Genomic DNA, 27,394 nt, shown 5'->3' with positions numbered 1-27,394 from the left:
AGAAAGAAGAAAGAAAGAAATAAATAAATAAAGAAAGAAATATGTTCCCGTGCAGTGAGTCTGAAATGGGAGTAATCACAAGCGTCTCTGTTCAATAATAAAATAAAATGAAAAAAGAAACGTGAGACAACTTTTTCTTGCGCACTTTAAATTGCAGTCATGCACACATTTAATTAACAAAAGCTCGCGATCACGTTTAGCACTTGACGAAATTTGCACAAGGAAAAGGCAGCATTCTGGCCTTGAAAGTCACGTTAAATTGAGTATAGGTGCCGCACAAAAAAAAAAAGAAGAATGGCACATGCGAAAATAACAAATAAGTCTGCATTATTAGCTCGAATTTTATTAACATGATTCTAATAATCAGCAAAATGGTTTTGCAAGGTGAATTTTTTCCTGAACACGTTTCTTCTTGCGCTCTGCTAATTGAAATTCCGGTTGCGAGACGATATTGTCATGACTTACGAACAAGCTTTTAGCCCTGTGGTCAGTGATGTATATACTTTCATTTCTTAATTAAATATGAAATTATTCGTATTAAACACGCACATGCTGCTATGACTGATATAGACAGCTTACAGAGTGAGATGGAAGTGCTGCGTCCTGACAGCGCTGAGTAACAAAGACAGCCAGAAAATGTGCTGCGTAGTGAAAGAAACGGCAGCGTTGCATTGGTTAGGATGCAGTTGTTGGCTCAGATGATGCTAACGATGTAAAACTATCACAGCAGAATTGCACGATGTCCCTGTTGGCCTCTGACAGGCAGGGCGTTCTTGACTACTTGCTGTAGCTATGGTCGGCAGTGAAACTCAATTGCTCTAATTTTTCGTGTCGCCGTCACAAACTTGGAGGCTTGAGAAAATCGTCCAGCGTGGTTATGACGTCACAGGGCTTCAGCTTGTTAAATATGTCCTGCAACACAACGCGTCAAGGAAAGTCAACAGGACGCACTCGACTTTAGCTGAAAAACTGCCGAAGAAGATTAAAAACTCGAAGTGTTTGTCTGGCTTACCTCTAGTGAAGACTGATCTTTCGTGCCAAGAATTTCCGTCTTTTTGGAACAGACTAAACTTGCCGCTGCAACTGCAGAGAGAGAGAGAGAGAGAAAAAAAAAGAAATTGCTGCTGGTGACCGGGGGTTTCAGTACAACCAAATGTACTTGTGTAGCCTGCAGATATACATTGTAGAACGGAATTTTTTTCGGGGTGCGTTTCGCAACCGTCAAAGAGATGAGAGAAAGAGAGTCAATTTATTTAAAGAAAGGCACAGTGGGCGGCCTCTGTAGTCTTTTATTCAAACATGGGGAACACCAAAATAATTATTGTCATGAATCACTTATTTATTTGATGATGTTGCAAGCGTCAAAAATATTCGCCACCGGTTCGTTCAGGAGATTTATTAGGCATGTGTGCAGGTAGAAGTGACACCAAATACAGAAAAAAGGAAGAGACAGTTTTAGCGCTTGTACACATTGAATCAATAAAAATGCAATGGAATCATTGGGAGCCTTGGTACAACGAAGACAGAAGTCCACAAGCAAATTCTAACGCAACGTTAGAATACACACGAATAAACAACAAATACGAAGTTTCTTTTTTTATTTGCATAGCCTTCTTAAAGCGCAAGTTTGCATTTGCCTTTCATAGGATTGTCATCGCAGCGTGTGCAGAACAGCAGCAAGTCTGTCTGCTTCAGCATTCGCTGTGATACTAACATGAAGAGATATCTCTAGAGCAGTTTTGTTACGTGTCCTTTGACTTCGGCGGTATCTATTGCCGCGCTATATATGCATAACGAAGTTGCGCGTTGTGTTGAATATGTGTTTGTCAAAATGAAGCATGTAGGTTGTCAAGATGAAGCACATAGGTAGGTCAATCTGATTTCGAATGAACTTGACAGCCACAAGCATAGCCCGAAGCTCTGCCGCTATCGAATATTTCAGGTGTAGAAGTCGACGACTAGCGAACACACCTAGCTATTAGATGTGAAGTGCAGATGTTGACCTGCTTGTAGCGGTTGAATCATCGGTGCTTCTGAACTCTCCTTGTGGTAGTCAAGAGGGCGCAAGGTTAGCGTCTTAGCAGGCGCAGACAGATTTTGTTTAGTTTAGGCAAACCTTTTACACGGATATATATGCCATAAAGGAAGTATAAGTCATGGTGCTTGCATAGTGCGAATCATGGTGCACCGTGCGTATTGTGTAATAGCGAAAGAGTGGCTATTCGCTTCTTGTCAAAGCAGCTGTCATGATTTCTTTTAAATGCGAGCTTGTGACCCCGGTATTGATGCTCCCGGTACAGGAGGCTCGCTCCTCTGGCCATAATAAGGCAATAAGGGGACTTGTATATGGCACAAACAGGCACCTATACTACAAGCTAAAAGAAAATGAGCACGGGTTATGTGAGTCTAAAATTAGTTAACGATAAGCTGCCTGCTAACTGTTGACCTAACTGTAAATATTGCCAAGTACGACTAATTTCCGCTTGAAACAGCATTAATGACGGTGCAACCGACCTTGGCCCACTCAAGCATTACATGATATGGGCGTATCTTTGTAAACCGTCTCTTCAACCAAAACAGTTTATACTGCGATAGCTTAAAGAGGCTTTGATGCGTCTTTCATTGAGCCATTCCTATTACACTGCCGTCGTTCGGCCCCATTTACGTTATGTGGCGAAGAAGAGCAGCACTTTGCCTACCAACCACCGCCGCTGCTATTAGTAAAGCAGTGATTTGGGCTTGTTGGTAAGACATTGTGAGGCTTATAGCGCGTTAAAAAGACAAGGACGAAAGTGAGACGTGACACATACAGGCGCTATTGTGAGGCTTATAGCGCGTTAGCGCCTGTATGTGTCCCGTCTCACTTTCGTCCTTGTCTTTTTGACGCGCTATAAGCCTCACGCTGCTATTAGGTCATGTGTAATCTGCGGCTATGTGTAATATGGAGGCAGACGCGACGCCCTAACCACCAAGCTTCTGAGCAATATTAGAGCGTGGGGTGTTGTACGTCACGTAGACTCTGAGAATGGTGGCGGCTGTGCATGCATTTCAGAAGCCAGCTGTACGGTAGCTGATGAACTCGGCGTCCTGTGCACAGTGGCGGAGCCGCAAATTTCTTTTGGATGGAGGGGGGTGGGGCAAGGTCATAGTTCCGCCGTCTTTATTCTGACGTCCTGACTGCGTTGTGATTTCGACGCCACCACGGCGTCATTGTCACGCCATCATCATCTTTCCATCGTCGCCATTCCGTAGCTGTCATACCGCCGTCATCTGGCAGTCGTAATCATGCTGGTGTCACTCCATCGTGATCATGCCTTCGTCGTTATTCTGTCGTCCTAATTCCAGCTTTGACATCTAATTGTCGTCATGTCATCGTCGTCATTCCAGCGTCATTATCCGTCACGCAGTCAACGTCACTACATAATCGTCACATCATCACGCCGTCGCTGACACGCCCTCATTGTCATACTGTTATATACTCATTCATTCGCCGTCACACGTGGGATTTGCATGTCCGAGCGCCACAAGTTCACGTTGAACGAGACATGTCGCGGTGAAAATAGGTACAACTACGTCTATGACTACGTCCTGTACTCTATAAGTACTTGTAAACACTCGCTAAACAAGAACATCGCTTTTCGCAAACACCGATGAAAGCTCCGCTTAAATCGATTCTCACAGTGTGTGTGATCTGCATATTTTCTTCCAAGACAGTATTGCGTCGTGCACTACACCTAGAAATGTGTTACGGCGCACACACTGAAACTCGCACGTTCTCAAACATGAAAAGTTAGTGCAAGCGCCATGGCGAACTATGTATGCTGGTGAAATACATGCACGCGTTGCGTGCGCTCGTGCTCCCACTGATCACTTCATAATGTGCAAGTTAGTTAAGCGAAGAAGCTATGCTATGTAATAAAAAAAAATTGTCCAAACAAAATTTATGGAATTCCGGAATCTTACCTGGAAGGACGTAGACAGAGTCGTAGCCCAGAACTCTGTCCCACAATCTCAGGACTTCTTCCGCAGGTAGGTGCGCACAGAATGATTGCATAAGCATTTGGAACACAATAGGTTGCCTGCGATGTTTCGTAAAAGGCTATTTGTCATAAAAAAAAAGATCAACACTTATCGCCGTGCTTTATGGAGGAAGCGAAACCAACCTACAGATTGACATTCTTGGAGGCCAGCGCCGGCAGGAATTCGGGTTCCCTGTACTGAACCAATCTTTCAAAGGTCAATAACAGTGACACAATGCCCTGAAAGAAAAACAGAAATCATAACGGATTAACATCGAAGCTGAATATTCAGTGTGTCATCAGTATCTGCATAGTGAGGGAATTCTTGAAGGAAGCGAAACGAAGGCAGTTTTTTGCTTGCTGAGATACACTGGTCGCAGTTAGACATGATTTTAGTCGAGTGTTGAATGTTGGTTTGGTGTATGTAATGTATCTGTGTTGTGAACTGTGCACATCACTTAATTTTGCTTCCTATCCATGTCGTCGTAGTAGCATACTAGATATGGCGCCAGGCAAACATTTCCACGATTCATTAAATATCTCTCTCTCTCGCGGATATACTCGTGAGATGTTGAAATTTACCCGAGCAACTGCATCGAAAAAAGACCTAGACGACGATGCAGTAGCTGATGCAAAAGGCCAGCAATAATTAGTCTCATCAGTTTGACACGTGTTTACAGCATTTAAGTGGTGCATTTCGTGCGGTAAGATTACAATTTATTTGCGTAATGCATATCATCATCATCATCATTGTAATCATCATCTCTTTATGTCCACTCCAGGACGAAGGCCTCTACCTGCGATCTCCAATTACCCCTGTCTTGCTTCAGCTGATTCCAACTTGCGCCTGCAAATTTCCTAATTTTATCACCCACCTAGTCTAGTAATAGTTACTAGACTAGGTAGACCATTAGAGTTACTAGATAACTAGTAACTCTAATGGTCCACTAGTTATCTACCTTACGCATTACATGGCCTGCTCATGCAGCTCAAATTTTTTTCCCTTAATGTCAAATATGATATTGGTTATCCCCGTTAGCTTTGTTGCTCCGTACTCTGTAATGTATGTAGAAATGGCCAAAGACGAGATTTGCTAACTGGGGTTGTTGGTATGGCATCAGAAGGTGTTCCAGCAATGCAGACAAGAACACAGGCACAAAACGCGAAAGGCGGAGTGTTGTTTTATTAGGCTGTCTCAAATTGCTTCGCACTTGTAAATTTCGTGAGATTCAAGTTACGCCGCTTCCATGGTTTGTGCCTGGTCGCAAAATTTCCCTATAAATTCTGTTTAGAAAAGCTCGCGTCGGAGCCAGCTGGCAATGACCACTTCCTGACATTAGGCATTACGCTAATACCTTGTGTGCAATAACCTTGCTTACGCCGGCTGGACATGAGAACCGCATTGCGAGAAGTGCAGTTGCTTGGAGCCTCGTGTACGTGAGCCATGTTTCAAAGAACTCTCATAATTACTTTGTTGCATTGCTTAGTCAGAGGTTGTGGGTTCGACTCTCCGCCGGGGCGAGTGCATTGAGGTCCTTTATATAGAACGCCAGGTGGTCGAAATAAATTAAGATTATCCCACTGCGGTGCCTCTCATAACATTCGCGTTGTCTTATAATGTCAAACGGCGTAATTCTTAACATTTTTTATGCGTATTCACGAAGATTCTTCGTGGAGAGCTAGCTCGTCAGCGATTTAGTGCAGAACACAATATCGTCGTACGGTAGCATTTCACGAGCTCACGAATCAAAGTTGGGCACACCGCTTACATAGAGGACAACGACGAAGAGGAGCATAAGAACAGCGTGAACACCATTTATTAGGACGATGCGTGATACGCGTCAAATACTGCACACTAGATGATGCGCTCTTCGGTGAAGCTTTACAAATCACGGCTTATGTGTTGTAATGTTTGTGAAGGTTTGCGCTTTTCATTTGAAGTATTCGTGAAGGTCTGTAACCAAAACATTTGATTCGGTTGCCCGAGAAAGTTTTGTTGATAAGTGCGCACAAAAACGCATCTGTAGTGACAAGCAAATCTCAGGTGCCTTACATTTTCATTTTTCTTTCGTTATGGAAAAGTTGCGCGAATTTCTTCTTTCCCCCTGGAGCAATGTCTTTCAAGTAAAACCTTAGTGTGAAGTGCGTTTGTGCGAATAAGCTATCTACTTTAATGTTCACCCAACACATGTGAGAGAAAAGTAAGCAAATGTAAGTTTTTATATTGGTGAAATCTGTTTTTTTTCATCGCTTTGCATGTCTTGTTTCACAGACACGCGACTTATGACCGCATTTTCAGTTCTTTGTGTTGTCTTGTTTTTCGCACCAAGAGAGTCATTATAAGTGTTTCTCACCTGCGGGTCCGAAGAAATGGCCATTAACTTGTGGAAGTAGCGGCAGTACATTTCACGAAAGACAGCGTACATAATGCCGACGTCTGCGTACATGAAGCACAGGGGGCTCACTGCAACAAATGAGTCACCTGACCAGTTTAATCACCGATCCTTGGATGAATGCTCGCATAGTGAAGCGAGTGCTTCGTAGCTTTAAATATACAATGTTCTTTTTTAACTTCCAACGCTTGAAAAAGACGCCTACAAGAATTACTCGAATCAGGTCACTACCTAATTACTATCAGCCAAGGCGGACATCATATGCTAATATATAAATAAAAATAAAACAAATAAATTCATTCCCTAAATAAACTAATTAGATTAATGAATTTCTTAGTTAAAAATATTGCGGCACATGTTTATATTGAAAGCTTGAAGGGAATCACCTTAAACCTCTAGTTCCGTGTTTCTACATTTTAATACGGCCATGTAAAACTGGCGGCAAATTATTTGTTAAGTTTACCCGATTACACACTCAGCACTGCAGAGTGCAACCTCGCTGTGACGTAGTAGGGCGGCGTAAAATGAAGCTTGGCTATGCGGTACGATAAAGCGGTCCGTCCCGCCCCCGTTGATGAGGTGACTGTGTATCCAATCGGGAGTTTGCGCACAGCACCAATCGAAATAAGATCGTGAAAAGAGGGAAGCGTGACGACAGGGTCATTTTGCGCCACGCTTGTTACGTCACACAGGGGCTGGAGAGAGAGCCGCGTTTTGTGGTTCCACGAGGGTAATCGGGTAAAGTGAAAGAATAATTTTACGCCAGACATTTCGTTCCACATGGCCATCTCGAAGCGTAGAAAGGCGTAACTAGACTTTCATGACGATTCACTTCAGCTTTTCCATAGAATTATGTGCCGTAATGTAGGTAACACGAAAGTTAATCATTGCGATTAGTTTATTTAGTAAATTGAATGCTTTAGTTTTTCTTGAACATGATGTCCACCTGGGTAGATAATTCACCTGCAGTGATGTAATTCAAGCTACATTTGCAGGCATTTTATTTTTGTTAAAATGTTCGAAGTAAAAAGAAATGTATATCACATTACTTCGGGTTTGTCGCTCCTCCCATAAACGATATGTTTACGTTTAAAGGTGCATTAACTTTAGACAAGATATGCTGACGTAGACTACAAATAATGGAATTAGCTGTGGCTATACTATTCTACACGTTGCTGCCGCTGTTACACGGCTATTAGTCATCGGAAGAATGTGATTAAATGCAAGAAATTTAGATCTCATAAACACCATTCGTTTATTACAAGAAGGGAGCACTTAAATGCAATGCGAACGTCCCATGCACTAACTCCGCATACGCATTGTTTTCTCGTCATAAGATAATTAGTATAAAGCGAATGCATAATTTTTGTTTCCCTTATTATTATTTATTTGCTAATGAACAATTTAGAGTGCTTATTAAAATATTGTCTAAATACGCATACAACACAGTGACTCACGCACCCGCAGCGCCGACAAATGGCTTATTTGTTCTGCGTTGGCGCACGGACAATTTCCTGCACTCTCTAAGGCTTACATTGCGATCCTTGCTCAACAAATGTGAACAGAGAAACGTTGGCTTCGCTACATACAGCAGAAGACAAATGAGGAAATATCTTTAAAGTCTTGGTCAATGTTGTTATTTAATGTTGCCATATTATCATTAGAATGATGATCTTTAGCTTTACGCATGCTCTGTGTTTGTTGTTATTTGCGTTATATTGTGATTTGTGTTCACGCTAAACATTTTAAGTTCGCTTAATGCAACAAATATTTTCTAATATATTTATTCGTTGAATAAATATATTCGTCGCCTTTGTTATACTTGAAATGAAAGTTCGTTTTTTATTACCGTATTCTTTTTATTGACTTTCTTTATTACTATATTGCACTAGTGGGCATTCGTACGCATCTAGTCTGGAAAACCGCTGCCACGTACGTGGGCGCTAAGGCACTTTCAAGTGTTTTGCAATCGCTTTTCGCCTGAGGAACCCGCAACTGCTGTTCGAAATAAATGAATGAATGAAATTTGATATGTTCTCTCGCAGACAATTGAAACACGGGCAGTGGAGCGCGTGTCTCATACTGCAATCAGCGCAATCCGCTGGCCCTGCCCAGTTCGGGCGATGAGTGCGAGACTACTTGTCTCACTGCCACGGCCACCGCGATATGTTTGGTCAGTTTGGGGCCTACTTCTTTCCCACACCGCCTTAGGGCCGCTACGGAGGGCCCAGCAGGTAGCGCTGATTGTACTGTCGGGCTTACGTTGGCCAAGCGCTCCGCTGTTGGCGTTTTAGTTATGTTAGATGTTAGACGCGTGCATTGCACACACACACACACACACACACACACACACACACACACACACACACACACACACACACACACACACACACACACACACACACACACACACACATATATATATATATATATATATGTATATATATATATATATATATATATATATATATAATATATATATATATATATATATATATATGCCAGTGAAGTGCACACAATACCGTGTGCATAATAATGTAAGGCGTTCATCTTTGTTATAAACCAACATAAAAAAGAAAAGAAGCGTGCTGTTCAACACTTCTTCGAAAATGGGTGTAGAACCTGAGTCTCTACTATCAACGAAGCAGACAAAGACAATTTTCATTAAATTTCGTGAGTCAAATTATTAGACGGTAATTTAGAGTCCTAGAGACTAATGCATAATTTAATAAATTGAATGAAGCCGGATTGAGTTTTCGTTCAGCCTGCTCCCAACAATGCAAAACCATTTCAAGCGAGAAATACGGCTGGTCGCTAGTACTCACCGAGCAATGAGAAGCCGTAGTATGGAACGACTCCGCAAGGTAAATCAGCTCTGAGTATAACCGTCCCTAATGAATCGTTGCTTATTCTTCTCGCGACATAGTAGTCTCTTGTGAACGCCAACATCACCTGAAATACACGTACACGACACCAGTGTCAAGCTCTGTATAGAGCATTTGGCAAGCACCTGTACGGATTTGTGCAAGCTTACAGCACAATTTGACCTGCTTACTTGGTAGCAACTGTCGTCAAACACGAAGTACTCGATGTCGTTCATTACAGTGTCACGAACGTCCTAGAAAATAAAAGTATATAAGTGGTTGACATCAACGACACTCAGAAATGGGGATGAAGGGCCCACTGATGCATTACTATTACCTTATTACCTTTATAATAATTTGGTCCACAAGTAGCTCGTACCGTATCACTCTTTCCTTTAGGCCATGGAACTCGGCGTTCACCTGAGGAGAACGCCAATGAAAACACTTACCTATACTGCGACCTCCACAACGTTTGTTTACAAACGCTGACCTTCTCAGCTGACGAAATTCCCAGCACCCTGGCCCAGAAAAGTCTTCGCATGCAATGCGGACAACCGCGCTTCAGGAACTCCCTAGCAGCAAGCTGGTCACTTGTGTCATATACTGCGTAAAAAAACCAAAAGGCACGATTCATAAAAGTCAACCACATCCACTGGGTACATTATCTTATTCCGAAAACGACAAGCTTTCACCAGTTTAACACACTGATTCCACTCTTACCGCGGAAGCTTGTGACTAAATGTTGTGTCCGATAGCGCGCCACTGATAAAGGCACTCCGCGAAGCGCGCATGTGCCGCAAATGGTTAAAAGCCGAGCGCCACTTCCTAGCGGCAATCCTTTTATACGTCCGACTCAAGCGCCCATGAACATGGGTCAATAGACGTCGTTATATCGTGAACTTGTCTGCTCCTTCGTCACTAATAATAATATTTGGGGTTTTACGTGCCAAAACCGCTTTCTGATTATGAGGCACGCCGTAGTGGAGGACTCCGGAAATTTTGACCACCTGGGGTTCTTTAACGTGCACCTAAATCTAAGCACACGGGTGTTTTCGCATTTCGCCCCCATCGAAATGCGGCCGCCGTGGCCGGGATTCGATCCCGCGACCTCGTGGTCAGCAGCCGAACACCATAGCCACTGAGCAACCACGGCGGGTGCTCCTTCGTCACGGCTGATGGAAACGTAACACTAAACATGCAAATCTTTGACATTTCTGGGCTCGTTTGGAGGTACCACAATAAAAAGTAAATAAATAAGCGTATACAGGAGTTGTTGGCCTGGGTTGTGCTATGGGGTAAGCTGTGGTGGTGGTGGAAGGTGAGTGCGCCAGGCATGTCACTTTCACTTTCCCGATCGATGAGATGAGGCCTTTTTTCAGAGTATTTAATGGACGATTTGTCACACACATGCTCCAAACGAGCCCTCGTCATGCACAGAAGTTACGTTCTTAACTAATGAATGTCATGTGGAGGGGTACATTTAACAATTACATATTAGTTCGAAAGGCGTGAGTGCTACTCAAGCTTGTGGGTAAGGGTAAATTAAGCTGTACACTATCGGCATTGTAGTCATCGGCGCTTTCGGCAGCTCAGACAAATGTAGTGAACACTTAAATGACGCATTATAAGCAGGCATGGCTGCTGTGCCATAAAAATCTGACCCACCGAATGTCACTGACTGACTGACCCGTCTCACGTTTCGGCATGCTTTTAAACGCCGACACTCAGTCATCGAATGAGTGGAGGTATTCTGCTTGCAATATGTTGACATCGTAACCAGACACACGGCGACGTGACTTTTGTCCAAAGTGAAGTTTCTTCGTTGGCTGCCGCTAGAGGAACATCACATAACTACTTAAAAGCAGTGAAATGAGATCTAGTTTGACTTCTCGTCTTCGCTTCGTTAAACAATTGGCCATGGTTCTCCTTATTTAAATAAGCAAAAACAATCCGAGTCTCGTGCGCTGTGGGAATCGATTGAAGAGAAGCTTTCTTTGGCGTTCGTGAGGAACGCTGTTCTTTTCTGGAGACAATTTGCAAGTATTGAACAAACGACACAGAAATATACATTTTCACGGCCAAACGCCCAATTCAATGTAAACTTGTGGCTTTGCAACACCTCCCGCATCCTAGAGAAACCAGCGTCTACGAACACTCCACTCACTAAACACACATCGTCCTGTGCGGAGTATTTAAAAAGTTGAGTCACCTTAGCACATGCTAAAGAGGATCAAGGTGAAAGCCTGCCCGCTCAAGAGACATTCATTACATTACTTGACATTTTTATTCTAATGCGTTGTTACCTCCTATTACTTGTTTTTATCCCGCCAAAGGTCGTGGGCTCGAGTGTCTTGATTAACTCTATCTTAAACACCAAAGGTAATGAGTTAGACTCTCGTCCTTCACGATGTTAGTTGGAGATATGGCTGGATCGCCCATGTTTGTGTCGTGGGTGTGCTTTAATCAACCTCGCCTTAATTAACACCAAAGGTCGTGGGTTCGGCTGTCGACGTTCGTGATGGCAATTGGAATCCAACTTGGAGATATGGCCGGTTCGCCCATATCTCCAAGTGGGTTTGACTCTCGACCTTCGTAATGACAACTGGAATCCACATATATCTCCAAGTTGGTTCGACTCCTACGAAAGGTCGGGGGAATGTTAGAGCGCCTTCATTAGTTATATCGTAATTAATAGCAAATTAATTAATTTTGCCTTAATTAACATTACAGGTCGTGCTGACGCTTTTTCTTAACCTCGGCGTCATGGTTTCTTATAAATAAATTTATTGTTTAACTCCACTTAATTAATACCACAGGTAGTAGGTCCTACTCCTACCAAAGGTCGAAGGTTCGACTCCCCATGAATTTCAGTGGCATGAATTTGGAGGCCATAACGCTGGACGGCGTAATGCCGGGCGTCTAATTTTTCGTCTCATGAGTAGTCTAAGGCTTTCGCCTTAAGAAAGCAGTTACTTGCACCTTGTTTGCACGAGCAAACGACACGTTCCCGTTTCGCTGGTGCTTCACCATTGTGTGTCGACGTCACCCGGCTTCGCGCTGTCGGGTAAGTGAGCGTTCCAAGCCACTCTTTCCTTCGCATCGTTGCTGCCTTTTCTTTGTGTGTGTGTTCCGGGTGAAATATTGACCGCGCTGCGCGATGCTTGAACGCCACTAGAGGTTGTTCCACTTCGCGTTTACGAACGAGTAGCAGCATCCAGTCACAGTAAGGTAACGTAACGGAATACGTAATATTGTTCAGCTTTATGAGCATTTGTGAGCTTTCGCGGACGCGCATTGCACGCGACCTGATGTTTTTCATGTCCCCCTTACTTTTCTCAAAAACTGAGCCATGCTCCCTGAAGAATTGCGGAAAATAGCGCCTCTTCGTCTGCACAATCACTCTTTTTCTTTAGGCTTTAGTGTTTTCGAGCTCGTGACGGCAATCGGTGAGACGCTGTAGGAACGCCTCTCTTACTGTGCTTGCATAGCTGGCAGTTCATTCCAGGAGCAAGAAATGAGTCTAGACTTCGTGCACGTACCGACGATACACGCAAGATCGCAGTCAAAATTACAATCGCTGCAGCTCGATAAGCTTTCCAAAGCCGTGCTTTCAAATTTTAGGTATTCACTCGTTGCCCATGCTACTGATCAAAGCAGTTGAAATTACGTTTTTGTTCTACCTTTCTTTGCGACATCTGGTCGTAAAAGCCATATAAAGCTCAGCTCTTCGAAGAATATACCCCCTCGACTGTTCGCAGTTCCGTGCAGAAAAAGAGGTGACTTTGTCCGACGGCATCGACACATTCGCTCGAAGGTTTTGCGATGCTTGGCGGGAGTGAACGAATGAGAAGAAAGTGCGAAAAAGAGGACAAAAGTGCAGAATGGAGGTTTGAGTTTATGTAGTTTGGACGCTGTTGCAAGATATAACTTTGAAAACAAGCATCCTTGCGTACTTAGCTGTGCAAATAGTTCGTACTCTGCGCTGTCCAAGTCCTGAGACTTGGGAGCCTCGTAACTTGGCGTCTTCAGCATTTCTCTCTGCACGGAGTAAAAAGTAAATGCATTAGCAACCCACCAGCAGGCAAACTCTCGACGTTCCAAAGCATGCCAGTACAACGGCGCGGTACGAACCAGTTCGCAGATATCTTTGGTTTTGAGCGCAACCGCCGCTTGGGCAAGGGGGCTTGCAGGCGATAAACGCAGCGTGTTAGAAATGTAGAGAACAAAATGCACAAACATAAGAGTCTATAGCGGAGCTTTTCTTCTTTAATGCTGAACTCTGTTCACAAGACCCCAAACTTCGAGCTCTTTCGAACTACAACTTATTTGTGGCAAAAGTCCTGTAAGCGTACTCTTACAATAATGCAAAGAAAGCCAGAGAGTGTGTTTAATACGTGCAAATATTAGCTCTGGTTATGGACGATGTTGATATTTTGTTACCTCGTGTTTCCGGAAGCGATGCAAATCTCGTCTTCATTGGACGCCGGAGAAAGCAAGAAGTCAAGGAAATCTTGAGGTGTGTAAAGTGGTTCGACTGCCAAGAGTTCTGTCGGGAAGCAACAAGCATACGTCAATTGTGGTCAGACGCGATTGTTTAGGTGCAGAGTCTATCAATTGATGCAAAATTGCTTTCCAAAGCTCTAAACGTAGATAGAGAGAACCCTTTAATGAAAGGCAGATATTTTAGCCGGCGTATAGACATCACTGTCATGCTACTCTGCGTGGGGAAGCGAATCGGGGAGGCAAAGAGAGAAGGAGAGAGGCGCAAAAGAAAGGAATAAGTTAAAAAAAAATGGGCACTAAGTTTTACGGATTCATGGGCGACGGCGCGCTATGGTAAAGTCCTTCAGTATGTGCATCGTCCTACAATGAGGTGACTGAATTCGCTGCGTGAAAGGTGCATGAGGGTGACAGAGTAGAACTAAAGTTTGTCGAGTGGACCAATGTTTTTTAACTTTGTGAATAAAAAGGTTATCGCACGCCTCTGTTGTGTGAGGCAGGCTAAAGGGCCCAAGACAGACTCTAAACGTACGCATATTTGTGACTCATAATGATATAACAGCTATGATCTCTCGGCTAATAATCTAGTAACCGATCAGTCGTTGGCGCCCGTTCTTCGTAGTTCCGCACTCTCTCCTATATCCGATACAATTATTCTATCTGTTTCAGGTACCAAATATAATGGTGTGCGCTACTAACAAGCAACTGCATCGTTTAATGACTCTAGCAGTCACACACAGGGATTGTTTGGGTCTGCTTGGCTGTCAAGTGGTCGGTCAGAGCATCTCTCGTTTCGGCAGCCTGAGGTTTCTCCGAGCTTTTTATTTATTGTACGCATATTTGCAACGAAAAATGAAGAAGGCGATGAAAATAAAAAATGAAGATATTCCTCCCTAATTAACACTACTGGTTATATTATGAAGTTCGTTATCGTTCCACTGCTTACAAACCCAGGTGGGCGGGGCGGCCTCATCATACGATGACATTTCTGACCCAGTACAACAAAGTTTATTCATCATGAGACACGCGTGTAACCAACAGCACGTGACAAAACATCTGTGCTCTCTTGAACATAGTGAAGTGTTTTGTTCAATCTGTCATATTAACCTGTATATTGTAGCTCTCGCACAACGTGCACAGAGTATTTTATAAATAAAAAATAAATGAATAGCGAGAAGTTGCAGAAAATAAACGTGCAGGTAGGAAGGCACACTTCAGGGAAGTGCGATGGCTGATGGAATCGCAGGACTGGGCCCGCAAGATTCCATCATCCTGACAGGGATCAGACTGTCATAGACATTCCGAAGGCGCATTACGGATGAAGTGACCGAATCTTGCTTCCATTTTACTGCCTCGCGCTAAAGAACTTGCGTGTAGCTACTGAAGCTAGGTAGACAGAAGGTAGCTGGCGTAAAATTGCGCTCGACTGTTTCTTTGTTCTGTGACATTTTGTCATGTGAGTTTGAAACTGTACGTGAATGTATTATGAATTCTCCTGCTCTTACAATCATTTACTGCTTGCGTGACGACAACATTTTAAAATTCTTGCTGTCATCCGTGGCATACACACCACTCCGTTGTCAAATCGTATTCGGCTTGCTGTCTTGATTTTGTCCTAATTTTGATACGAAGGAGCTGCGCTTGCTTGCTTGTGCCTTCGCGCTCAGTGTTGGTAAGAGTAGCGGACAGTGCAATCAACCATTACGGACGCAACGCTGATTCTTTCAGGATAATCAAATTGTACACGATATTTACTTGGCCTTGAACCAGCAAATAGTTCTATACTGGCTAATGTTGCTATGCAAATGGGGCATAGTGACCATGGCGGTCTGCCTAGAATCAGTGGGAGGAAAGAGGGAGGAGAACGTGAATAGGGCATCAAAGACTGAGCGCAATGAGCTGCGCTGCCACACAAAGCGCAGGCGGAGTTGACGAAACTTCGTCGATGAAAGTGATCCGGCTAATGGCACCCATCACTCATGAGGGGGCGGAGGTGTCGTCCTTGACGCAATGGCTTTGACAACGTCGGCGTGAGGTTTCGTGCTCGGACGTTCAGTATCGATTCCGTTGTAATATTAATGAGGCTCGAATTTCGACCTTGGGAATGAACGAGGAGAAAAAACGCAGGGTCCGCTGTTCTTCTTGCCTCGCCGCGAGTGCATTGAAAGAAAATGGCGAAAAGAAATATCACGGTCGGGTCCTTTCGGCTTTTTCTTTTTCGGACCGCACGTTCTCACTAATCTAAATTTGGTCTTCTCCGCAGTCGTCTTAATGCCATCCGTTCGTTTTGATGCTGCGCATGTAGATGAACTAATTGAGTGAGCGTGGCGCGAGATAACTACCCGACCATCTAGAAAATGCTCAAACTAGAAGATCGTCAGTAGGCTGTAGGTGAACTGGCAGGAGGCGCAAGCCGCAGAACTTACACAATATTATTCACACCGTTGACGCACGTGTCTTATCCACCGTTTTGTTCTTTATGCTCATTACAGGTGAACCGTCACATATCGATGCATGATTGCGATTTTGAACGAACCACCTGGCGCCGCAGATGTACATACTCAGCTTTGAATGTCTTGCTAGCAACTGTTTATGCAGATGAAACTTTCGCGTGAGTCTCTCTGCCATAATTTGAGCCAATGGGAACGGCATTTTCTCTTTTCTTGTTAACACCTATAGTACAATATGCGATAATCGCAGCTTTGCTCACTATACGGCAGATTGCTCAGCGGCCGCGATCGCTTTGTCGCATTAGGTGACACGGGTGCTTTACAGGGTTTGCTGGTCATCGTGACCATTTTTGCCATAACACGACAGAGTATTGTGTTAAAGTAACCTCCACTTCATTCTTTTCGCTGACAGAATGCGCTGAGCACTTCGGCAGCATCAGTGGCCCATGTGAACGCTTACCGTGACAGTTGAGTCCACGGCTTATTCGAGAAAGCACAATTAATTGTCAGCTTAAGAATTAGATTCCAGGCTAAGTCATATTTGTTTTACTTTGCTTCGTTATCTGATGACTCGTGAGTGACGCTTTTTGGAGAGGCATTGCTAGAGTTTGTTAGTATGCGTGTATGTGTAGACGGCATCGCGCGCGCGTTAACAGCAGCTAGCGTTCGGGCTCGAAATGAGTGAGTGAGCAAGAACTTTATTGAAAATAAATAAAATAAGGCATGATGTACTTCTGGTCAGGTGCTGATATAAATCCACAACTGCACCAGAACAAGAGCTGTGTTTTTAAGTAGCTTTAACGTACGGAAAGTCTCTTCTTACGTTTTCTGATAAAACGAAGGCGCATCATGTCTCAAGACTAATATTTACAACTTTTCGAATAAATAACGGCAAACTTGAGTTGTTAACAATGTGGTTATGTACAAGAGAGGAGCGTTAAAAATATGCGAGCTTCTGTTTTAACGCACTCCTGCTGCTCGTCATTTTCTATATTCACCTGCTAAATTTAGCGGGCTACCTTAATGCCCAATACCGGAAGCCGTCCAAGGGACTCATCTCTACTATGTTTCCTAAATTAGAGATAGGGTGGTCCAGGGTCCATGCTTGTAAACAGCGAAATGATCTATAGCGGTTTTATGCTTGGATGTTAGCACTCCTTCGAAAACAACTAACATTAGGAATTCACAGTTGAATTATTTCTTTTATAAAAGCAGAACAAATGTAACGAAAGTGAACACAGACAACAAGGCTTCAAGAATTAGGGCAAGGCCATTTTGCTCACCGATCTCTTCGCTTCCCAAGTCAAACCATCTGGATTCTACGAGCTCCTGTTCCCCGATGGTGCGCTGGATAGGGCGGATTAAAATAAAAAGGGATTTTTACACGTGTTACGTGTAACACTCTGCACTATGGCAGACGAACAACGTTATGTGTTTTCAAAACTAGTTACCTCACTGGACCGTTAAAAATACTGTCTCAGAGAATATTCCCCGTGACTGCCTAGAGCGTAAGTTGTTGCCTCGATGAGCTACAAGGATGTTTTGCCAACATGAGAATGCCACCTATACGTGAAATATGATGGGAGGATGGATGTCTCTAAAAATGTTTGATCAATTTCTGACTAGGGCTAGTCGAAGGTTCTATCATTAAAAAATCATTAGAAAGAAGTACTGAGGATGATTTCTGTGCTGCAAACAATCTAGTAACATTAGTGACATCGTAATCCTGCATCAAATATAAGTCTGGATTGAAAACACGAAAGTGCTCGATATGCTCATGTAGACTCGAAAGAGAGATGCAGAGTACGGGGCTGCTTTCATGCCGTACACAGATGTGCGCGACTAGTAAAATGTGAGAGTGAAGGTGACTTTAGTGCTTTCACTAATACGTCTAGCTTTATTTCGCGAAGATGATAATGTGTAGTTAAGTAAAGGAAATGTAAGCAAACCTAATTTATACTATTTCAGATGAACACAAGGAACAAAACATGCGCTTTCGTAATGTACCATGCATTGCTGCGTGCTCCATGAAACGCGGAAATCAGGATATCCAGGCATAATAAAAGACGCCGTCCCCGGCACACTTTCTGTGTTTCAGAATCATACGAAACGAACCTTGCGGCTAAGTGGAAGTCCGAACTGTTTGGCCGTGTCTTTCAGGCATTCGATGAGCTTAGCATGCCAAATGTTCTGCAAAAAATGAATAATAATAAGTAAACATGCCGCATTAAAAAAATGTTCACCTAATTTAGGCATATAAGGGTAAACTTTTCTGCAGACTTCCTTTAATGTCATACTCTGCAAAGATAGCTCACCTGCAACTCATCCAGAAATGTTTCATCCGCGTTGCTCTCTCGCGTCGTCACGCTGCTACTGCTGCTGCCGCAGTAACCGTTGTTGAGCACGTATTCTTTGGCATCTTGTGGAAAGAATGCAGAAAAACAATCCAAGCATTCCACAAGTGCGCGTGATTGCCTAGGAATATTACTCATTATGCAATCTCCTGTAGACTTCGGATGCTGCATTCGTTCACGTGTTCTATGTATGCGTTTGCTGACGCGTGAAATAGAATACTTCGAAACAGGTCGCTTTGAACCTCTATACACTGTACCCCTTGTAAGCCCCATCTGCCCAGTCCTCGGATCTCGCGTGACGCTGCAACCAACAAGATTTTAAAAGTTACTTCTCACAAGAGATGCTAAAAGCAACGAGTTTCACAATTCGTGCTCCATAAAGTTCAGTGGTCCAAACGAGACAGTGGGGTCACAGAAAGAAGTATACTTGAAGTTATCAACATGGGAGGCTGGAGACTCCTGTGCAGCCTCAGCCATCCCTTGTTCAACCATTGTTCGTTAATTTAGTGGTGTTATCCAAAATATAACTTGGAAACCTTGAGCTGAAAGCAAGCAATGCAGAAATTGAGAAAAGTCATACTTAACATACCGCATTCGTAGAGTTCATCGCCCAAGATATTCAGAATGGAGCTTCCTGCTCCCGGTGTTTTAGTAATAACCCGCTGGAAATAGAGAAAACACGACATATTTGTATATGCCTGCTGAAATACGGCTGCCAAATGTAATATGGAATGCGCAGCACCATCCTTTTATTACGCAGCAATATGCGGACGTCTTTTGGTCTTTTGTATCGAGTAAAAAAGATTACGTATTGATTTTCTTCTTGGTATTATATGATGAATGATATTTCAGTAATTTAGGATGCGTGGCCAAGTATGTACTGAGACGTTCAGTAGAAACGAAGTTCGCCTCATATCTCGGTTCAGGTGCAGTGGTACATGTCTCATCGAATACCTCACGCACCAGGGGCCAAATTCATGAAGCTTTCTGTTCGTAAGTGGTGTTTACCACTTACGAACAGGCTGCCTTCGCTAATTACATGTTCCGCACCAGAAATGCCGCGAATTAGCGCGTACGAACAAATGTAGCGTAAGAGCTTTTTTGCAGTTACGGGCTCTATGCGTGTAGCCGTCATGCTACCGTAAAACGATGCAAACAGCTTTATTGAGGAGCGTCATCAGTGTAAAGAGAGAGAGAGAGATATTGTCTGCGACAGAAGAAGGAATGACAAGGAACGTGCAAATAGACGAGTGTTTAGAGGTGAAACGCGATGCGTATGACCTTCAAGGCTCTCTGGTGCGGGACGTACACAGCGTCTGCTCCATTGCGCATGAGCAAGTGAGCTCTCTAAGCAGACGGCACAATCGTCCTTTGTCGTAATGATAGAGTTTGTCGAGAACAGCGTGTGCGCAGAGGGCGTAAAAGGTGATGTTACACTTCTTGAGGACGCGCGGAAGGCATGGCAGGCTTAAAAGAATTGCTCTCTCTCTCTCTCTCTCAAGTTTCTTTCTCATTTTCTTATCTTTATTATCTTATCTCATTCTCCCAGTGCAGTGTAGCCGGCCAGATTTTGCAATGGCTAACCTCCTTTTCTGCCCATCTCACTCTCACGCGGTTTTAATAAACGTCTGCTGCTCTTAAGTAAACGCCTGGAATTAATATTGCATGTACTCGTGTAAGAGCCGCACTTCGCACTGTTGATGATGTAATACGGAGGAAGGCCATATGGTCCAAGTTTTCCCGGCGTTGGTGATCGCCGTGCTTTCCCTGTAGCAAAAATGCGAACGCAACTGTTAAAAAAAAAAACAGCGCACGAACAAACAAAATCATGTGCCATCCCACTTTGTGAAGGCGGTTGACCAGCGAAGCTGTTAAGCACGCGACACGGAGGTGACACATAATTTCGAACAATGGTACGAACTCATTTATAGTCTTGATGGGTGCTCATCGTGACGGGTGCTCATCAGGTACGCACACTCATTTATTGTCTTGATCGGCAGTCATTACTTAACTCATAACTGCAATTACAATCTCTGATAATGTCAAATCGATGCACGTACGCCGCTGGGTGGTCAGTTGGGCCGAATCGGTGTGGCATCGCAAGAAATATATCTGCAACACGGAACGCGTAAATCGCTCCCTTTTCGGTACGGATGCATCCACATTGAAATCACCGACAACGACAACGGGGGTAGCGTCATCGCATCTAATTTCGACATGCTGTTCTGTATGTTGTATGCATGTTTGGAAAGAATTTAAGCACTGTTCGCTTCACTTTTCTGAGTGCTTGTAGCCTCTGCCTTACGGGGCTATGAGCCATCGCATTTTTTGCTTGCTTACGGGAATATGAATGCTTACGGGGGTACGAGCCATTGATGATGATAGTTTTTGTTCACGGAGGGCAAAAATGCGCGGAACTTTAGCCATATTACAGCTTCGCCGTAAAATGTGAACCTGGGCAAAGACGACACTATAGCGCCTTGGTCTCCATTGTTGTCCGTGTGCTGTTTTCTTTCTGTAATGGCGCACCGACAAGCCCAGGTCTGTACTCTTCTCTAACCGAGGCGTGCGCATCTTTTTTTGTTCAACTATTTTGGTCAAATTTTTCTAATCTTGAGCGGAAAGTCGGGGTTTCGGCTCCTACACGAGGGCGACCCTTATACCAGAGCATAAACGGTATTTTTGATACCCTGAGCTTGGTACATTTAAATGCTGATTTAAGCGCAAGAAACTTAACGCAGAGACCACAGTAGCATTTATGACGCGCTGTAGCGAAGTTTCAGTAGTTGATAGCTCAGCAAACAAATTGATAATTCATTGGGCAATGTAAGTTTTATCTCAATTAACGCTTTATTGTTGTTGTACTACAAGTGCACTCTCCATGGCCAGAAATGAAGGTGATCAACCGTAATTTTGCTTGATATAGAAATGTATTTGTCGTTTGTGAAGTTAAGAGGGGTGCTCTCTGGAATTATAATGACGGGTTACCGCTCTTTTCGCGACAAGAAAGTTTAAGCCAAGCATCCTATATTCTAGGGCTGCATTAAAAAGTCCCCTTATTAAATTGAACAAGCTAATATTGCTGTAGTTCCTGGTATTTATGGCTAAATATGTGCACAGGAGAGGCAGAAAGTTAGAATAGATTTGAGTTTCAAGTTTATGAAAGCAGAAGAACGGAATGAAGAAGAAAAGCCTACGAGAAACCGGGGAAAATTGCAAGGGAATTCTGGCTATGCCATGTAGTACGTGATAAATCCTTAGGATGAGTTGCTGTATGCCACTCTAGTTGCATGCACATGTCATCACCACACAAAATCGTTCTTCATTCAAATTTCATTCGGTAACCACGCGCGCTTAGCGGCATGCGTAGCTCCTCAATGCGGCGTTTCAGAACCGATGCCTCAATGCGCGCGGCGCAAGCGCTGGCACCTTCGAGTATACTCTCGCAACTTTTGCTGGCACGTTTGCGCTGGTGGCTATGGCGCGCACTGAGCAGATGGGCCGACGCGTCCTCTCACACGAGAGTCCCGTGCGGCGCAGCCGAACGCTTTGTCTCTGTTGCCTCGGATTTCTCGATCTGCTGTCACCTATCAGCGCAACACGAAACACGTGAAAGTCAAAACTGGCTTGAATTCTTCTTTGCCTTTCTGCAATTGGTGCAACACGATACGCTCAGTTTGGTGCTAGATGAGTTTTAGCGACTGCCAATCGTTTTAGTGACTGTAGTATATACCGTCGATTACGGCGAACTGCAGTTTATTTTATTGTGCTGGCGTTTCAATTTACGTAGATGGACAACATGCGCTAGAGCGCGGAAGGTACTGCGCGGTGAAGCATGATAATGTCACCTTTCTCGTTTATTTATTTTTTGCTGAAGAGTTCTGCGCAACTTCGAAATTGAGGAATAACTCATTCTTTTTCAGGTATTTCTTGCAGTCACACATTAGTAGTCTTCATCGATAATTACCCGAACAAGCTACTCAAACTTTACAATAACAATACTCGTCTGGTTGCCAGAGTCACACTGACGAGCGCAAAGCGAAACACGAACTCTTCAAGGTCTGGCTAAATGTTAAAGCGCGTAAATATGAAAGATTACCTGCAAATGGTCGAGGACTTCGTAGCCTGTGCCGAGCTGTAGCTCCGTCTGGGTGCCTTGAGGTGGAGGTGACGCCGGCGATTCCATGGTCCCGCAGCCGCCAGACAGATGCTCGTCTGAGCCCCGTTCGCTTCCCGGTGAGCCAGAAGTGCGAACGAAAACCAGCACCTAGGTGTTTTCTCTCTCTCATTGCGCCCTCCTTTCCTGCAAGGTCACTGGCCAAAACTGCATGCGAACGACAACCGAAAAAGCTGCCTGAGCAACGGGAATGCTAAGGGAGGGGAGGGGGGGGGGAGACGACATAGAGGGCAGTGTGTCACGCGCACAGCTGAGACTAATGTAAAAAAAAAACGAAATTCGCAAAATCGTTGGTTGCACATATTAAGCGGGAAGAAAAATGCCGAGAACAGGTCAACATACACGCAAAAATTAATGAGCCGAAAAAAGAAAAGAAGCAGGGTGGGAGGCGTGAGGAGGCACGGGATGGTAGGGAAGCGATTTCGATGAGCTCGGACGGCGGAGGGGCCGGTTGCATAAGTAGGTGGCCGCGGATCAGCCAAATGGAACTCTTTACTTAGGATAATGAGAATAATTTTATCGAATAAAGGCGAAGAGGCAAGGGGGACGGACCTGTCAGGGGGTCGCGGCGTTATTAACGAGTGTGTGTTTTTTTCTGGTTAGCGTACGCGTATATTAACATCATTCCCGTGCATCTCCGCACCTGGCGATTCAGCCGTTTTATTTTTGTTTTTGCCTTCGCACTTTGGGTTCTTCTAAGGCAGCTGCCTCCTGGTTGTCAAGAATGACGCATTCGTTCCAGCCCGAAAATACTTGACGTACTTACGCCCCCTGATTCCCGTCCCCCCCTTACCGCGAAATTAGAATGGAGCCACACCCGCGGGTATTACGAGAAAAAGCAAACACGAGACGGAGAGAATGGCAGGACGGAACTTCCCATTACGAAAGCGCTGCTCAAATGCTGTCGGGACCAGAGGGGGAAAAGCAGGCAACGCCCATTGCGCCTGCCATCTCACGACATTGGCAACCTTTGGTTATGTCACGTCCACTTCGATTGCTGTGGAAACGCCTGACGTGGATCCTCTGTGAAGGTCGCGCAGATGTGATTATTCGACGCAACATTCACCCACTACATTAATATGACTTAAGCAACCAGTAATGGCCGCCTCATTAAACCACTGGCATCATAATGCAATACTTGTAACTTCAGGATGATCAGCGTACTCGGAGAATGCTTCACAGAATAAATATTTCGGGCATTTCCACTGCCATCGACGTGATGTAACGTGCCGAAGTTTGCCAATATCATTAAATGGCGGGAGAACTGGACGTTGGCTTAGTTATTCATTTCCGTGAGCTCCTGCTTGCTTCATACAAAGCACTGATATAGTTCTGGCCATAACGTCAGACCCTTTTCATGATTACAGAGTTCCCACCAGACTTTTGGTTAAGCCCTCTGGCAGAACACAAGTTACAATAGACTTTAACTTTGTAGAACTACCCAGCTGGCACCAGTTCTACTATAGAGTTGGAGCGTTCGACAAGGGAATTTTATTGTGAAGTACTAAAAAAAAGTCCCTACATGAGCTCGACGCGTGATGCACGTTCGTTTTATCTGAACACATCAAGAATATGTGCCTACTGTATACTATGCAACAAAACACTTCTTTTTTCTTGGCTAACTTGACTGTAAAAAATGCAGGACAGGAAGTTGGCTGGGGTCCTGAACACGCTGCTGCCACAGAGCGGAGGAAAGGGTCTTGTCGGAAGCAAACATTCGGACTTTTGCGTCGGCTGCTAGAAGAAGCAGCCGCAAAGACAGAGCGGTATGCAGCGTTCTGGCTTTTCAAATTTTGCTTTAAGTTTGGTTTTCGCCAAAATGAGCGACACTGCGAAACGGGGGATCCTCACTGATCACTGCGCGATTCGGCGTGGAGGCCTGAAGCCTTAATCTATAAACAGCACTGCTGACATTTGGTAGGCGTGATCTCTTTGTCACTCCGTCATAAAATGGTGCAGCTGTAGCGCCGAGGAGTGAACAGTGGGATCAGATCTTAGAACCAGAACATCTGATATGTTCGACGCTTTCCGTTGAACGCCTTGCGCAGAACACTGTTGCTTTTAGCTGCGTCGGCTGAGCTTCATGCTTCAGCTGTAGATTGGCCGAAAGAAAAGAGCTATACGTTCGTGTTTACCTTGCTGTGCCTATGCTGGCTGATGTATGTGTGAGTGGGGACCCAGTCTTGTCTATGTCTGTTATGGAAAGAGAAGCATACTAATCATTATTGTTTTTTTTTTGCAGTGTCAGCGGGCACACCCTGTGCGTTGCCGCTCCGCACTCCCTCGACACCAAACGGCGTTGAGGGCGCGAAGGAAACCGATACACGTAAGCGTGCGCAAATAATGTACAGCTGTCCGGTACTCGCTTATTACGTTCAGCCCTCCAGTCCAATTGTAGAAGTGTCTGTACTGGCTAGGCCGTACCGTAAATGGATGTTGTAGTGGTGCACTACGCATAATGTGCCGAATGAAACGTGACGAGCCTTCGGAAAACTGCGTGTGACGCGGAAGAGTCATTAACTGCCAACGGGGTGACACGCCGCCGCGACCTGACCTTACTGGAAATTGAAACCGCTGCTTGCTGTAGTATGTGCGCGTTAGAGAGCCGTGACGGAACTCCATTATACGAATGAGCATATAGAAGGCGGAGATCGGGCGTGTTTGTAAGCGTGTCTGTTATACAACATTGCAAATGAAGACACGTCGGAGAACTGGCCTATACCGGGCCGGGACATCCCTCCTTCCGGTCACGTTTGCGGCCACTGGGTCATAGCTCCACGTCTGCTGTGTCGTCGTGTCGCGTCTGCCGGTGGAGTACGCCAAGTATACATACACCAGACACCAACTTTTGTTTTGTTTTTCGTGTATTCATTTGTCTTACCTTTCGCTGCTCCAGAATATCACTTTACTTTCTTTAAGGTTCACCATCCCTTACTGCCGCTCTCGGTGTGCCGATACCGATGCACTTGCCCAGCTTTTTGAAGTTTAGCTGGCGTTTCGCTTATGTGTGTGTAGCTATATCAGTTTTGAACAATTTAGGACATGATCACATCATGATAAGTTATGAGTCGTTCTTGATTAGGCCACCTCTCTGTGTTATTTCTGTGTTATTTCGTGGGCTTATGACCAAGTCCACGTTAAAATTGAATTGTAGGTTTTTCTTTTTATTCGCATAAAAATGTGAAGCCGTGATATGCAGTTGCTGTGCCCATCTCTTCAGCCATGCGATTCACTTGTTTGGAACAAAGAAATACTCAAAAACTCGGACTCAAATAGCTTGAGAGACAACGAAGAGAGAGCGAACGAAAAAAGTATTCTGATCCATCGCCTTTGATCCTCGTGCTATTCACAGTTATGGATCGTAAGTAAACGATTTACTGAGGCTGTGAAAGAATAGTTGCTAGCAATTGTGAGGCATTTCACGTTCATATGTATAAGTTTTCGCCTGCTCGATTCAGGCAGATCCTTTTGAAGGCTCATGCAAAAGCGACAGCTCTTTAAATGTAAAACAACTTATCTTTTCAGATCGACTTTACTACGTACATTATTAATGCCGCAAGGAACCGTGTTTTACCATAAAGCTGTAGTGTTAACATTAAAAATTTGCACTTTAAATTGTTCTAATTGGTGAGCTATTGGAGTTACCGAGCCAACATTTAGGACGAAAAAAGCCGATGAACTAAAGCGTAAACTTACGAACCTCGTAAAATAACTGGAACATCAATGCATAATTAGCTGTTAAAATTTCACTCACTTGTCGATCGTATGTGAATCACTGTCGTTCAAAGCCCAACAGTCGTTCTGTAGGTTTCTTTCACAAGAAATTATTTTCGCTGTCTTAGATCTCAGCTCACGAAGTGTCGTCATGTCAATCTCATGTAATGTCAAAGTCAAGTAGTTGTTATCGTGCCGCTTAGGTAATACCTGTGTCACACGGGCACATTTGGAAGGCCTTCCAGTCAACGGCCTTTGAAACGCCACAACTCTATCGACTCAAAGGAGTTTTCACGCTGCTACACGGCACTTTTGAAAGGCCGTTGAGTAGTTCAGGCGTTTCTCGCACAATTGTGTGGCGCTGCGGATCTTTATTTTCGTTTTCATGTTACAAAAAGTTAAACAACATTAAAACAATTTAAAAGCACTATAATTTCTTTTATATTTGTTTATACATTAAATTATACATTAAAAAAATTTGTTTATACATTGCCATACATATATGTTTAATTTTTAAATTGTTGAGTAGCGAAACTGCGGCAACGTTTGCGCCGCTCGATGCGGCTGCCGTTCTGGTGTGTGTTCGCACATGTCAAGTGGCAAAAACAGTTTATTGAATAATGAATAACACTCATATATAGTATTTTAAGAGCATTTGGTTTGATGTGTTCTTTCTAACCGTGAGTACGAGCACAATGTGAACGAGAAGGCATGTTCGCGCTGTTTCCGCTTCCGTTGCTCAAAGGCCATCGAGATTTCGATAGAGTTGTAAGGTGCTCCGTTGACTCGATAGACCATTGACTCGGCGGCCTTCGAAACGGCCCGTGTAGCAGCTCGAACTTGACCTTTGAGTCAACTGACTATCGGTTGGAAGGCCTTCCAAACGCCCGTGTGACACGGGTATAAATTACACTCAAGAACTG

At 44.2% G+C, this 27,394-nt stretch overlaps 1 protein-coding gene and 1 long non-coding RNA gene across 4 annotated transcripts in view; one reads left to right on the top strand and one right to left on the bottom strand.

Annotated features, from left to right (window-relative positions):
* Positions 1-557: 557 nt before the first annotated feature.
* Positions 558-22,810, bottom strand: LOC135903911 (TBC1 domain family member 19). The gene is made up of 17 exons (XM_065434377.1): positions 22,680-22,810; positions 19,170-19,242; positions 18,542-18,645; positions 18,342-18,416; positions 17,510-17,573; positions 13,717-13,822; positions 13,408-13,459; positions 13,230-13,314; positions 9,767-9,879; positions 9,622-9,696; positions 9,468-9,530; positions 9,238-9,364; positions 6,374-6,483; positions 4,168-4,259; positions 3,964-4,079; positions 1,013-1,083; positions 558-912 (listed from the first exon to the last, which is right to left on the bottom strand). The coding sequence occupies exons 1-17, from the start codon at positions 22,764-22,766 to the stop codon at positions 838-840; spliced, it is 1,488 nt and encodes a 495-aa protein (XP_065290449.1). The 5' UTR covers positions 22,767-22,810; the 3' UTR covers positions 558-837.
* Positions 22,811-24,397: 1,587 nt separating this feature from the next.
* Positions 24,398-27,394, top strand: part of LOC135903917 (uncharacterized) — a 49,239-nt gene continuing 46,242 nt past the window's right edge. For 2 of the 3 annotated variants that reach the window (XR_010564957.1, XR_010564956.1), the window contains exons 1-2: positions 24,398-24,523; positions 25,000-25,083. This is a non-coding gene — a long non-coding RNA (uncharacterized lncRNA). Of the gene's footprint in view, positions 24,524-24,774; positions 24,923-24,999; positions 25,084-27,394 lie in introns of those variants that run through there. The other variant, XR_011513024.1, reaches the window with a different exon arrangement.

This window comes from Dermacentor albipictus, chromosome 3, assembly GCF_038994185.2.
Source record: "Dermacentor albipictus isolate Rhodes 1998 colony chromosome 3, USDA_Dalb.pri_finalv2, whole genome shotgun sequence".
NCBI classification, from domain to species: Eukaryota; Metazoa; Arthropoda; class Arachnida; order Ixodida; family Ixodidae; genus Dermacentor; species Dermacentor albipictus.
Note: the sequence above shows the minus strand (reverse complement) of the source record. Positions and strands in the feature narration are given on the sequence as shown.